At 55.1% G+C, this 14225-nt stretch overlaps 1 protein-coding gene and 1 long non-coding RNA gene across 5 annotated transcripts; one reads left to right on the top strand and one right to left on the bottom strand.

Annotated features, from left to right (window-relative positions):
* Positions 1–374: 374 nt before the first annotated feature.
* On the bottom strand, positions 375–10898 carry PELI3 (pellino E3 ubiquitin protein ligase family member 3). Of its 4 annotated transcripts, XM_027959625.3 has the most exons (8): positions 10781–10898; positions 9487–9639; positions 8887–8958; positions 6373–6502; positions 5452–5553; positions 4307–4501; positions 3800–3988; positions 375–2172 (listed from the first exon to the last, which is right to left on the bottom strand). In XM_027959625.3, the coding sequence occupies exons 2-8, from the start codon at positions 9636–9638 to the stop codon at positions 1603–1605; spliced, it is 1410 nt and encodes a 469-aa protein (XP_027815426.1). In that variant the 5' UTR covers position 9639; positions 10781–10898; the 3' UTR covers positions 375–1602. The 4 variants fall into 4 exon arrangements, with proteins under 4 accessions (XP_027815426.1, XP_042093592.1, XP_027815427.1 ...); XM_042237658.2 differs by lacking the exon at positions 3800–3988; XM_027959626.3 differs by lacking the exon at positions 8887–8958.
* A 184-nt stretch (positions 10899–11082) lies between these two features.
* LOC114110060 (uncharacterized) lies at positions 11083–13236 on the top strand. The gene is made up of 2 exons (XR_006057389.2): positions 11083–11134; positions 11777–13236. It is a non-coding gene; the product is annotated as an uncharacterized LOC114110060 (long non-coding RNA).
* The last annotated feature ends 989 nt before the right edge of the window (positions 13237–14225 follow it).

Below are 14225 nucleotides of genomic sequence, written 5' to 3'. Positions count from 1 at the left end.
TGTCCCAGGAAAGGTCTGGGGCAACCCTGTAGCACCCCAAGTTTGCCTGGGCTATCAGGAGGAGGTGACACTTAGCCAGGATGAATAGGGATCCAGTTCAGATTTGGTCTCCATGGCAATAAAGGCCCACCAGACGCCAGCCCAACATTCCCACCCTTCATTCGTTTCTGCTCCCTCCATACCCAGCTCATTGGTCGTCAAGCGTTTTCCCTGCCACACCTTGGCCCATGCTGTTCCCCTTAGCTGGGCTGCCCTCCCAACTCCTCCCACCCCATCCAAGGAGAGCTGCCCAGTGGCACAGAGGAGAGGGCAGGCTCTGAGGCCAGGCAGGAAGCTGTGGATTAGAATCTGACTTGACCACTTTCTAAACTGTGTGACTTGAACCATGTTCTTTAATCTCCCTGAAAACAGAAATGGTAACACATCCTTAACATCTCTGTTAACATCCTTCCCTAGGTTACTGTGAGGATTAAATAAAACCTCTGAGCAGCAGAGCCTGGTGACTGGGGAGTGCTCAATGAACGTAGTTATTATTACCATTAGCGCAGTGTGGGGCCCGCAGTGGGCATTCGATTGATAGTAGCCCTTGTGTCACAGTCAACGCTCTGGACCACGAGTCCTCTCCCTCTCCTCGACCCCTGACTGTCCAGAAATGAGGATCCAAACCTCCATCCAGCATCTTCCCTGTCAGCACGGCCCCAGCCTCTGTCCCAGCCTCTTTCTGCCCCCTGCACCCATGCTTCAGCCACTCTGAACCCCTCACCCAGTTCCCTGCATACTTACCCTGAGCCTGTCCTGAGCCCCCTTTCTGCCTAGAGCACCCCCTTTCCTGTAGGGATTCCCAGCAGGCCACCAAGGCAGAGCCCTTAGCCCCTCCAGTGAAGCCTGTCTCACTTCTCACTTTTCCAGCCACCCGTGAGACCTGCTTCGAAACTCCTGATGACTCTGATCCTAGCACACAGGAAGCAATGCTGTCGTTCAGTAATTGGTCTGTCGTTCAGTTACTGGGGAGGGAACCAGGCAGGGAGCCAGGTCTGTGTCCCCAGATAACACTTGGCAAGGAGTCCAGTCCCCAGTGGGTATCCGCAGATGTCGGTCCCAGCCTGCCGCCCACCCGGCACTCACTCGGGGGCTGGAGGCACTGCACGCATGCGGGACACGCAGATTCGTGAAGGCAGCTGAGCAGCAGGTTTATAGGGGAACCCAGGGCAGCAGCGGTGGGGTGATTATCTAGAACTGGGTTGGCAGGCTCAGGGCACAGCCAGCCTAAGCTGGGGGTCAGGGACCCATGGTCCCTTCATTCCCCCAGGGGCACAGTGTAGGCGGCATGATGGGGGATGCCCCTAGAAGGGCTGGGGCAATAGGGCTGGGCCTCCCTCCAAAGCCCAGGACAGAGCTGGTGCTGAGAGCCTCATCATTCTGTCCGGGGTGGGGGTCCAGGGACCCCCTCTGGAGCCCAAGTTAGGAGGGGAAGGGCACCGCCCACCCAACGCGTCCATCTGGCGTGGCGATGAGCCAGCAGGTAGTCTCACATGCAGAGCTCCCTGGAGGTGGGGGACCCAGGCGGGCAGGCAGGCGCGGCAGCAAGGGGCCCCGGGAAGCCTAGTCCAGCGGCCCCTGGAAAATGAGGCGGACGCAGCCATGCTCGCCGGTGAGCCAGGCCCCACAAAAGGGGCAGGCAGCGTGGAACGCGTGGGTGCCATGGGGCAGTGGCGTCTGAGCCCAGTAGCGGGCAGTCTTCTCAGAGCAGACGTGGCCGCAGGGTGCAAAGGCGTAGCTGGGTGGCCCAGGGTCCAGGCAGAGGCCGGCCTCCTGGCCAAGCCACAGGGGCACGTAGGGCCCCACGAGGCGGCAGAGGGGACACTCGCGCTCCTGGGGGCCCCGCTCTCGCCGGCAGCCCCAGCCGTGGTAGCCGTGGACATGGCCGCAGCGGACATACACCCAGGGCTGCTGCTTGTCGGGCGCTGTGCGACCGCGCGCCGGGCTGGGGAAGGCCAGGGTACTGAGGCCCACCGGACACTGGGGCCGAGCCGCGTTCGCCTCCTGCCGCTGGGCCTCCAGCTGCTTCAGCGTGGGCGCCCGCAGCAGCCCTGCCGGCGTGCGCCACAGCAGCGTGGCCCCGCACAGGTCGATGAGGGAGCCGTCCTGCAACACGTTGGACTCGTTTTCCACCTGCAGGGGCAGCAGAGGGGGCCCTTTGTGCCCAAGGGGCTCCTGAACCCCCAGCCATCCGGCCGCCATCACCCCAGTCACGCCACCCATCCATTCCCCTGAACCTCCCTGGAGGGAGCACCCTGGACCCCCGTGGGGCTAGCTGGGGCAGAGAGGGTAGGCTGGGGCAGAGGAGGGGAATGGCTGGGGCAGAGGACCAGAGGAGGCTAAGAAGCCCCATGGGCCAGCAGGAAAAGTGGTCCTGGGGAAGCACCATCCCCCAAAAGCCAAAACCCCCAAAACTAGCAGGGACTTTCAGTGGTTAGGGCTCTGCACTTCCACTGCTGCGGGCATAGGTTCAATCCCTGATTCTTCTAAGTCTTCTAAGATTTGATCTTATCTTGCAAGCCAGGCAGCAAGGCCAGAAAAAAATAATCCCAGGCAGGCACCATGCCTTACTCTCATTGGAACCTGCGCCTTGGTCATTTCATCTGTCAAATCAGAAAGCCTGGACTCTGGACTGGGTCTTCCCTCGTGGGCCAGTAGTTAAGACTCTGTGCTTCCCCTGAAGGGTGTTCGAGCCCTAATCGGGGAACCAAGATCCCACATGCCACATACTGGCCAAAAACAAGGCCTGGACCAAAATGGAAGTTTTCTAAAACATTTTCTCAAGCTCATCTTCCCTGATGGCAGAGGCCAGAATCTCCTGTGTCCAAAACACCAGGGACTTAGCCCAAAGCCTAAGGGCTGAGGTTAAAAGCAAGGACTCTAGCGCTAGATAGTCTGGGCATGAATTCTGGCCTCAGTGTTTACTAACTCTGTGTCTCTGCTCAAGGAACTTATCCCCTCCGTGTCTTAATTTCCTTGTCCTCAAGATAGGTTTTACTTCCCTGTGTAGCAAGTGGGTCTCATGAATCAGTGCGAGAACTTGGAACAGTGCCTGGGACCTAGTAGGTGCTCAGTAGCAGGTACCAGTGAGAGGCTCACAAACCTAATTTTACAAAATAACGTTTCCCCAGATCTCCCAGTGGAACTGAGGCCCTGGGAAGATAAGCCATGCTTTTCCTCGAGGCTCGGCATCTCCTTGCCCCATGTGCTCACACCTACGAAAACGTCTATGTGGCCCCTTTGAGGATCGTGGCCATGTGACGTTGGGCAAGCCCCATCTCTCTCTAGGACTCTCCCAGCTCCCAACATTAGGTTCCCCATCACCTGTGTTAGCACTACTCTAAGGCCCTTTCCTTCTAGGAAAGAATAAAGCTAAACTTGCCTGAACGTGACAGACATGTTAAAAACCACCAACACTTGAGGCTATAAACTGCTCACTAACAGGCCAAGTGTCACTCTCATAAGAGACTGTGAGTTTCAGCTGCTGACATCCTCAGAAGCGTGTGGAGCTATACCAGGTTCTGTGTGTGCTACTTCACATCACCCCGTGGGCCTCTGGCAGTATGTGGGCCACATCTGGAGATGCTGGTCTGGTCCCCTCTGTGGGGCAAACGGCGTGTGCCCCCACATGGAGCCTGTTGGGGGCTGCCCCGTGCAGCAGGACTGGAGATCACCTCCTGGCATGGGCAGGGGGCAGGGCAGATCGGGAGGGCCCCGGGAAGGACAAGGGGATGGGGAGGAGGGTGGACAGGCCACCTACCAGCTTCCCCCGCTGCTGTGCCGAGCGGCTGTCCCTCAGAGTATACACATTCCCACAGACCGAGATCTCCCGCCAGACACCCGGGGCTGAGTCCTCAGAGAAGCCGCCTGCTGGGTGCATCACCAGGACCCCGTTGGTGGTTAAGCCGTCCATCAGCCCGTCGGGGGTCCGCCATTTGGCTGCCCGCTCCTGGGACCACACGTGGGATCAGATCACATCCCTGAGTGGCCCCCAGCAGGCCTCGAGCCAGGAGTGCTGCCCCTCTACCCTGGAGCCCAGAGGTGGCCCAGAGAGGACTGGAATTGGCACTGTATGACCTTGGGCATCACTTGACCTCTCTGAGCCTCACTTTGCTCATCTGCTAAGTGGGGGTGCTGATCCCCGCATAGGGTGTGGTTATGATTACTGCAGGCTGGTCCATCACCCCTGGAGACTGCCCCTCCCCAGCCTACCCCGGGGCTCACTCTCAGATGCAGCACTGGTCCCTGCCTGGGAGTGCTCACTCACTCCAAGGAAGATGTTGCTGGAGGCATCGAAGCCAGCGGCGTAGATGCGGGCAGTATAGGGTGGCCGGCGGTCACAGAGGATGCGGCAGGCGTAGCGGGAGATGGTGCTCTGCGCAGAGGGGCCCTCGGCAGCCCCTCCCCCGGGGGAAGTGTCTGTCACCACGAAGTCAATCATGTTCTCTGTGGAGCGGCCAATCTGTGAGGGAGGGGAAGGCGAGCACAGGAATGGTGTGTGCAGAGGTCAGCGCCAAGGGCTTCCCACCCCAGGGCTCCCGGAAGCTGTTCTGTGGGCAGGGTGACCAAACGACAGGGAGATAACACCACCCCAGTTCCCTAGGTGTCCACATCCAATTACTGGTGTTTGGGTTTCTCTTTCTCTGTCTCCCCCACAGTTCTGGGAACCGCCCCACTCAATTAAAAAACTAGCTGATCTGCAGGACTTCCCTGGTGGTCCAGTGGCTAAGTGGTCCAGTCCTCCACGCTCCCCAGTGCAAGAGGCCTGGGTTTGATCCCTGGTTAGGGAATTTGATCCCTCATGCTGCAACTAAGACCCGGCACATCCAAATAAATAATTAAAAAAAAAACTAGTTGATTTCCACATACAGTGAAAGGGTAACTGAGTCTGGAAAGGCTCAAATAGTAGTAGAAAATACTGAATTTGGAGTAAGTATTTACTATATATCATGTTAAGCAGTTCGTGTACAGATCTCAGTTAACCTTCCCAATGATGCCATGTGGTGGGACTGTAATGAGCCCCACTTTACAGATGAGGAAACCAAGGCCCAGAGAGGTTAAGGGACTCTTGCCCAAAGTCGTCCAGCTACTAACTGACAGAACTGGGAGCAGAGGCCAAGCAGTAGGACTCTCACACCACACTCTGAACCCCTAAACTGTATATCTCCCACAGCCTGGGAGTCCAGGCTTGGGTGTGAATCTTGATCCAGCCACCGACTTGCTGTGTGAGTGGCAAGTCAACAGCCCTCCCTTCTGCTTCCTCGTCTGAAGAGTGGTCCGCTGCACTGAGGACTCCAAGCACCTGCCCCCCGGCCTTCGGTCCGCCAGCTTCCCCCCTGGACACCTGCAGAACTGAGCATCCAGGCCGGGCGGCCCAGCGGCCGGGAGGCTCGTGGAGGCCCCTGAGCCTACCTGGAACATATCTGTGTCACTGTCATGAGTGTACTCGACTATGACCGAGTGGCTCCGGGACAGTGTGTAGGAGATGCTGTGCTGGCCACGGTTGCTCAGTGCCTGGGGACAGAAAGGAGAAGTCATTTCCCTGGGGATGGAGCCAGGAGAAGCGTGAGCTTCTGTGACAGAAGCTGGAGCCTGACATCCAGCAGCCACTCCCAGGGAAGGGGCGGTTCCACCGCTTACAGAGGGGAACTCTGCAGCCAGCCCTTTACACGGGTTATCTTATTTGATCCCCGTGTGCATGGTCATCACTCAGTCATGTCCGACTCTTCTCGACCCCCTGAACTGTAGACCACCAGGCTCCTCTGTCCATGGGATTTCCCAGGCAAGAATACTGGAGTAGGTTGCCATTTCCTTCTCCAGGGGATCTTCCCAACCCAGGGATCGAACCTGCCTCTTCTGTGTCTCCTGCATTGCTGGCAGATTCTTTACCACCGAGCCGTTGGAAAAGCCCCTATTTATCCCTACAGCTTCCCAAAGGAGGCATGGTTATCATTCCCATTTTACTGTTGAAGGAAATGCATCTCAGAGAAGAGAAGAAACGGGTCGGATGTCAAATGACTGGAAACAGAAGAGCCCAAATTATAATCCCAAACCTCTGAAGCCAAAGGCTTTGCCTTTGTCATTGTCACATCCTCTCCCGGAGCCTTGGCCGCCTCCAATGATTGACCACTCCTCCCCAAGGGATGGGGTCTACTGGTTCAGGGAATACTTGGCAAGCTACGACGACGTAACTGCGAGGAGTCTCGCACCAGCCCCATGCTCTGGTTTCCCAGGGTCGTGAGGGAAGACACGTGGGTTCCCCTGCTCTGGCGGGGCCGTGGGCAGGTAGGACTGGGAAGACTGCACCCAGGTCTGCTAGGACAAGCTGCTTGCCTTGGAGACGAGCGGCGTTGAGATGTGGTGAATGACATCTGGCTTCACTCCATTGGCGTGTGGCCGGCGACTCAGTGCCAGGCGGCTTCGGCGGCGGCCCTTGTCCCCACTTGCCAGACACCCATTGTAGCTGTGGATGAGGGGGTTAAGAAGAAAAGGTTGCAGGCAGAGAGCAACAGCAGGTGAGCCCCTGAGAGACTAGGAGGAACCACCAACTTCTGGGCAGATCCTGCCTTAATAAACAAGCCCTAGAACTACCAGCTCGAAGACCCTACTCTATCAAAGTGGTGCCTTGGAGAAGTGAGGCCGGGCGGGGGTGGTGGTCAGAAGACCTTCAAAAGGGTTATCATTCAATTAGCCAGTGTTTTCTGGACTCCTGGACCATGCCTGGTCAGGCACTAGGTGCTGGGGTGGTACAGGGGACATACCACAGGTCAGTCCTGTGCCCTAAGTTGTTTGAGGAACCTGGATGCCACCTGCCCTGACCCAGGCACAAGCCAAGTGTGTCCCAGGCCTAGAGACAGGAGAAAGGAATTCTGACCCCAGGAACAGGTTTCGAAGAGAGGGGACACCTATACCAGGCCTTGAAGAACTAGAAAAGAGCCACCTTTAGCAAACTGTCATTTATTAGATCACAGGTACTACTGGAAACCAGAAAGGAAGAAAGAAAAATAGACCCCAAAAGCCACTATCTCTACATATCCATTCACATCAATTTTCTTCCTTTCCAGCCTTGTCCAGATTGTAGAAGGCAAAGATTGGGTGAGTCATAACCTTGATCGCTGCCATGAACTGGAGACTTCTGTGTTCCTGGTACTTCACATTATTAATTACCTAATGGAATCTGTGTAATGTCCTGCCAGGCAAGTATCTTTCTATCTTTCTTCTCATTTTACGAATGAGGCAAATTGAGGCTCAGGGAGGTAAAATGACTTGCCTGAGGTCCCAGGCTAGGAAGTGGGAAAAGTCTAGATTTGACCTCTCATCTGTCTGACTCCAGGTTCTTTTGCAGAAGATTCTCAGTAAGGAGGGCTTACCCTGAGCAAAGGCCCTGTGGCAGGCAGGGTTTGAGTGATGACTTGGATGGGAGAGTGCAGTTGGGGAAAATGAACTTGGTGGGAGGGCCCTGAACACCAGGAAGGGCATTCTGAACTTTATTCCATAAGCACTGGGGAGCCACAGCAGGTTTGGCAGCAGGAAGTGAAAAGGATGAATAGCTGCCAAATACAGCCAAGGACCACTTGAATCAGAATCTTCTCTGGACCCACAGAGGGAGATTCTGATTCTGTAGGTTTGGGATGAGCTTGTCAGTGGGTAATTTTCAATGTGCTCTCCGGGTGGCTCTGATGTCCAGCTGGCGTGGGGTTTCACTGCTCCGTGGAGAACAGATGGCTCTCAAGAGGGCCTGTCGCCTTAGGTCTGAGCTTTCCCTCATCAGTGGCCTCATTCCCAGCTGTGATTCCAGCTCTTCCTTTGGGACATGAAGCAGTTGCTTTCTTTGGGGGTGGGGGCGGGGGCAGTGCCACATGACTTGTACGATCTTAGTTCTCCAATGAGGGATCAAACCCTGGGCCCTCAGCAGTGAAATCGTGGAGTCCTAACCACTGGACCGCCAGGGACTTCCCAAGTGGTTGCTTTTCTAATGCAAGCACCCCTGAGAGGGGCATCACTTTTGTGCTTGTAAGCTCTTCCCACATATGGGAGGTAGGGCAGTTCAGGACACGGGCTGAGGGTTCAGACGGACCTGACTTAAATCCGGGCTCTTCTGCTTGTCAGATAACCTCTGTGCATGCTGTCACTTCATTCATGTTTAACTCTGTGTGACCCTGTAGACTGCAGCTTGCCAGGCGCCTCTGTCCCTGGGATTCTCCAGGCAAGAATATTGGAGTGGGGTGCCATGCCCTCCTCCAGGGGATCTTCCCAACCCAGGGATTGAACTCGCATCTCTTATGTCTCCTGCATTGGCAGGCGGGTTCTTTACCACCAGTGCCGCCTGGGAAGCCCTCTAACCTCTGTAAAATGGGGCTAATTTTTTCAGGATCTACCTCACAGGTTCATTATGACAGCTAAATGAGATAAAGCATTTTAAGATGCTTGACACAGTTTGGCATATATTTAATAAGCCCTTGCTAAGTGTTATCTATGATTATTATTACTAAAAAATAAAAATAAAAGCACATGGCATGTACATGTCAACAAACAGTAACCATTATTATTTTAAAATAGTCATCATAGTGATAATATAGTTTATCAGATACTCTCTTCAGGTCAGAGAGAGAGGCCAAAAGGAAGTACAGAAGGGAGGAAGGAGAGGGATCTGTGCGTGGGGCAAGCATCCTGGTCAGGCGAAGACCAGGAGCGGATAAGGTCTACTCAGCTACCAGCTTACGTTGCTTCTTCTCTCCTGGCCTCACTTTCCTCATCTGTAGCACGAGGGTCAGCTGTCGCTTAGTGAAAGTGCACTAAACCTAGAGTAAGAAAGACCTGGGTCCAAATCCCAGCCCTGCCACTTACCAGCTGTGTGCCCTTGGGCCAGCCACTTCCCCTCTCTGAGCCTCGGTTTCCTCACCTCCTTCCTCACAGCATCTTTGTGAAGATTGAAATGAAATAATGTCCATGAAAGGGCTTGGCACAGGCCTGCCTCCCAGAACACTTGGTGTGGGCCAGGCACTGTGCTACATGCTTTACAGAAATCACCTCAGTCGTTCCTTCCAACAACCCTCTGAGGTATTATTATCATCATCTCTATTGGTAAGTGGGGGAAATAGAGGCACAGGGAAGTTAAGCAACTTACAGAGGCAGGATTTGAACCAAGCACTTTTGCTGGAGAACCAGAGTTCATCTCAGACTACACACATGAGGAATTTTATAAAAGGCAGCTGGTGCTTTCTTCTGTTCAGAAACAGGTGGGCAGGGTTGTCTCCGTAATTTATGAAAAATGGGAAGATAAAATACCAATTGTGAATTGAAGTGGGCTTGATCAACTTTGTCTCTCAGCTGGGAAGGTGAGGAGGGACAAACAGCAGAAGGCTGTAAATGGAGAGAGCTGAGACCCTTGGTCTGGCTGTCCCGGGGGGTGCCTGCTGCCCCGCCCCTTGGACCAGGGAGGCTCACCCCAGAACGATGAGTTCGCCATACTTGATGGGCTCCTCCCCTGGCTGTGCATCTTCACCGGGAGAAGAGAGCACGCAAGAGCCCTGGTTCCCCGGGTGCTGGAGGTCTGAGGTTCGGGGAGACCCCACTTCAGGGTTTCCTTCCAGCACCATTCTGGGCAGAGTGGGAGAAGAGAAAAAGAGCTTTGCAGCCTCCCACCCCAACCCCCCTCAATGCCAGCTCCAGCCTGCTGCAGGCCACCTAGGCTAAGACCAGAGTGACCTTTCACCCACTCTGTTGCTATGGCAACCACTTCACCTCTGCCTCCCCTAAACTGTCAGCGTTGCTGGGATACCAGGGAAGGGAGATGGATGGGGTGGAACCAAGAGGGAGGAGCTGCCCAATCAGAGGGTCAGAATATTTGGCAGAGCCAGAGGATGGCTCAACTTGGGGTGGCCAGAAGCTTCTTTTTGGCAGGACCTCTGTCTGGGATGTGGTTGGAAGAAAAGCACCCCAGGAGTTGGGGGCCCCTACTGCTCATCTCACATTCAGTTCCTGGGTTTGGCTCTCAGCCCCAGGACCTCTGAGGAACCCTTCTGTCAGGTTTTTGGAATCTACCTATCCATCTTAATCTTTCTGCCCCTTTGCTGGTCTAGGCCTCTATCTGTCTGTTTTCTCAATGACTCTCTGTCCCCGCCGCTGTCCTTTTCGCCACCTCTCTACCCACCCTCCTCCCCACCTCCGCCTGTCTGGCCACCTCTACCTCTCCATTCACCTGCCTCAGTCTCCCCATCTTGCCCTCACCCTGCGGACAGGGCTCTGGACCCCTCCCGGGTGCGCCCCTCTCCCTCCCTCAGGTGTCAGTCTGCAGTCCCCGGGCCGCTCAGGTCTCTGGAGGCCTGTGGGGGCGGCGTTCCCCCCTCCCGCTTGGGCTGCAGCAGAGCCCGTCTCCGCAGGAAGCCTGTTTGGAAAACATCCCCGCGCAGGAGGGACTGCGCCGGGGCAGGCCGGCACCCCGAGCCCGGGGCGGGCACAATGACAGCCCAGCGACATACGCAGACACAACCGGCGGCCCCTCCACACAAACACGCGCGCGCACGCACACAGTCCTGCACAACCGGAGCCCCGCGAGCGGTGCCCGGACGGGTGCAGAGCCCACCCTAGACTCGCGACAGCAGGCGCGATCGCGCAAACAGCCACAGGCGCCCGCCCTCGGACCGAGTGCCCCCCGCCACCCTGACACTCAAACACGCCCCCAGCGTCTGTTGGGGCCCGCCCGGCGAAGCCCCCGCCCCCTCCGCCTCGGCGGGCTCACCTGGCTGCGCTCCGGCCCCCGCTTGGCGCTGCTCCCTCTGCTCCTCGCCCCTGCTCGGCCCAGGGGCCGCTGCGGCGGGATGGGCCCGGCCGGCGGCGGCTCCGCGCTGCCTTGTCACGGGGACACCCGGGGCCGGGGAGGGGTACGAGCGCAAACAGTCACGCTCCGCCCCCTGTCCCTATGCCCCGCCCCACGGAAGCCCCGCCCCTCGAGACTCCTCCTCTTGCGGCGAAGCTCTGCCCCAGTCGGCGGAGCCCCGCCCTTTCTCAGGAGACCACGCCTCTTATCGAGCCACGCCCACCACTCTGCTTTAGGAACGCTCTCTCCCAACTTCGCGTGAGCTGAGACTCTCAGGTAGGTGTTTGAGGCCCCCTTCTCCAGTTCGGGTTCCCCAGACCCCGCCCTTGTTTCTGGAGACTCCCGGGTTCTCCTTCAGACCCTGGCGCCCCCTCCCTCGTCGCAGTCTAGCACCTTGCCCCTCTGGGCTGGAGGCCCCTTTCCCCAGCTTAGGCCAGGGACTCTGCACCTCCTGCCCGAGACCCTGCCTTCAAGATGGGGAAACTGCGGAATTAGAGGAGAGAGACAGGGGCGGGAAGGAGAGAGCGAATGGAAATACTAGAGGAAACAGAGGTACGGATGTGCATCAGAAGGGAGGCAGAGGAAAGCCGCTGCATTTGATCTGTCTTCCAGCCCAGCTGGACTACTTTCTGGGCGACTGCCGGCTGGCTCTGGGCTCCCTCCAGTGTCCAGGAGTGCCTACCGCCCGCCCGCCAGCTTGCGCACACCGCCGGAGATGCCGCAAATGGGATGGAGACCCCTCTGGGCCTGGGCTTGCAAGAGATCTCATCTGTTAGTCTGTGGCAGGTGCTATGGGCAGTGCTTTGAACAAAATAAGCCCTTTGATTCTCGGGAGACAGACACTATAATCACCCATTTTGCAGATGAGAAAACAGAAATTTAGGAATCTGACTTGGCCATGGTTATTTTCCCTGAAAGGGATCAAAAGTGGATTTCAGCTGTGTGACTCCAGTCTGGACTCATAGCTTCTATATACCTTGTTGCAATGACTCGGGACCACAGGATGGCAAGAGGGCACTCAGAGGTACAGAGCAGGAGAGACCCAGAAATGCATCAGGTAAGATCCCTACAGCTCATTATCTCTTGGCCTATTTGGAACTGTAACTGTTAGGGAAATTAAAATGGAGGAAGTCTTGCTCAGGCTTCAGAAGCAGGAGAGCAGGCATCTGACTGATACCATGCAGGGCCTTTGGGGCTTCTGGGCACAAGGCCTTTGTGCCTCCAATTTCTTTGATTATAGGGAACGGCATTTATTCAGCCTCCATGACCTTTCCTGAGTTCCAATGGCAGATTCAAGCAATTGTTGATTAGGGAAGGGAAGGGATGTGAAACCAAGGAGAAACAAGCAATCAATAGCAGCCTTGGGGCAGGTTTCCCCATCAAAGGATGCGAACAACAATATCTTTGAGCTATTTTGCAGATACTGAAACCCTCTCCGAGAAGTTATGGTATGCTCCCTACAAACGAGTAGACCATAGACCAGTTAAACCTGAAGGTTAATAATGTTGACGCCTACTTACCTCACCACCAACCCATCAGAAGAATGTCCAAGAGCTGATCACACCCTCTTTTACTGTGAAACTTGTCACTTGGTTTGGAGGGCGGTAGCCTGCTCTGTCCCCCTTTGCCTGGCAAACCAATAAAGCTATCCTTTTCTGCTGCTGCTGCTGCTAAGTCACTTCAGTTGTGTCCGACCCTGTGCGACCCCAAAGATGGCAGCCCACCAGGCTCTGCCATCCCTGGGATTCTCCAGGCAAGAACACTGGAGTGGGTTGCCATTTCCTTCTCCTTTTCTAGTTCACCCAAAACTCTCTTTCTGAGATTTGATTCTGCACTGGTGTTCACAGAAGCTGAGCTTTCAGCATCATGACCTGCTTCTTACCTGCTTAGACACTGCCTAGATTCTGTGCCTGCCTGCAAACACAGGAAGTCAAGTCAGCTTGAGATAAGAAAGGGAGTGGGTCCTGGAATTTTTTAAGCCCCCCTGGAGGTCTGGCCAACACCCTCCAGGGTCTAATGAAATCCTATGATTGGTGAAACAATCAGCATTTTAAAGTGAAACCAGAGCTTCATTTTTGTGCGCAAACTGATGATGATGTTACTTTGTGGCCTGGGATGATAAGCAGGAGCCCCCAAACTGCAGTTTGAAGTCTCACCGGTGGAGTGGACACACCGCCCTGGATCCTTTCTCAACTGGGACTCCAGATTACTGTTAACAAGTGACTTCCCAGTGCAATTGAAGTCTGGGTGTAGGTTGTTGGCCCAGTTTGGTAATGTATATGCTATTGCTCCTCTCCATTGTTTCTATTTCTTTTCTTTTAATGACTGTATACTGAAATTAAGTAAAATAATCCTCTATTAAATATTGAAATTGTTCATTAGTGTGTAATAAGTGGTTTCTTTTGTGGAAAAAAAAAATCCCTCAAACCTAAAACTAAAGTAAAACTTTGGGCAAAACAATAACCAAGAGTTAGGGGAAGCCCAGAGGGTGGACCTTTAATTTGCATCTTTAGAGTGCATGTTTTATTGAAGAAATCAAGGAAAGCTGCACAGAGGAGGCATTCTTTGACCCCCACATCAAGAAAAACAAGTGAAAGTTGGCCCACACACTGTGGAGGAGCACACTTCCTCTCCCTCCCCCAACTTGTTGTTTATGAAGCTGCCAATCTTAAAGACTCCTCCTGGGTCTTACCACATCCACACACCCCACTAACTCCTCCATCTAAAAATAGTCCAAGATACCAACTGCTTTGCCAACTGTTCTCGGGCTCCAGCAGCCAGATGAAACAAGAAAGCAGCCGACAGCACACCCTTTGAGGACGAAAGCACCCACTAATCAAAGAGAAAGTCCCTGAGCAGGCTGGACTGCTGGGCTCCTGGCAGCAGGTCGTACAAATCCTGCACCACAGGATTGCTCCCATCCCTGCTTCCCTACCTGCATACCAGGTACACGTATCTGCAATAGGCCATGGCGACACTGGGACAGTCTTACTCCCCTTTGCACTCCCAGCTTCCAGTACATTCCCTGCCAAAGCAGGCCCTCTGTGAACATATACTGAATTATGATACAGCCAGGTCACAGAGCCAGACGGGTGTGGAACTGAGGTTTGACCAGAGCTCCCGTGCTACCACCTGACACCAGATGGCAGGAAGGGCTAAGAGAGGTTCAAAGGCTTTGTCCCAAGAGGCAGAGATTTTTCCTGTGGTCAAGCACTGGGCTGGGAGTTGTATGGTGGGCACAGCCAGACCAGGAGGGACCTCTGGAATCATGGGATGGGCCTGAATGCAATATTGCATTTTCCAGGATGGGCAGAGGAAGGGTGAGTTGGAACACCACCAACAGACATAGATTCTCAAGTCCCAGCCT

The sequence above is a fragment of the Ovis aries genome, chromosome 21 (genome assembly GCF_016772045.2).
Source record: "Ovis aries strain OAR_USU_Benz2616 breed Rambouillet chromosome 21, ARS-UI_Ramb_v3.0, whole genome shotgun sequence".
In the NCBI taxonomy this organism is placed as follows: domain Eukaryota; kingdom Metazoa; phylum Chordata; class Mammalia; order Artiodactyla; family Bovidae; genus Ovis; species Ovis aries.
This window is presented reverse-complemented; position numbering and strand designations above follow the sequence as displayed.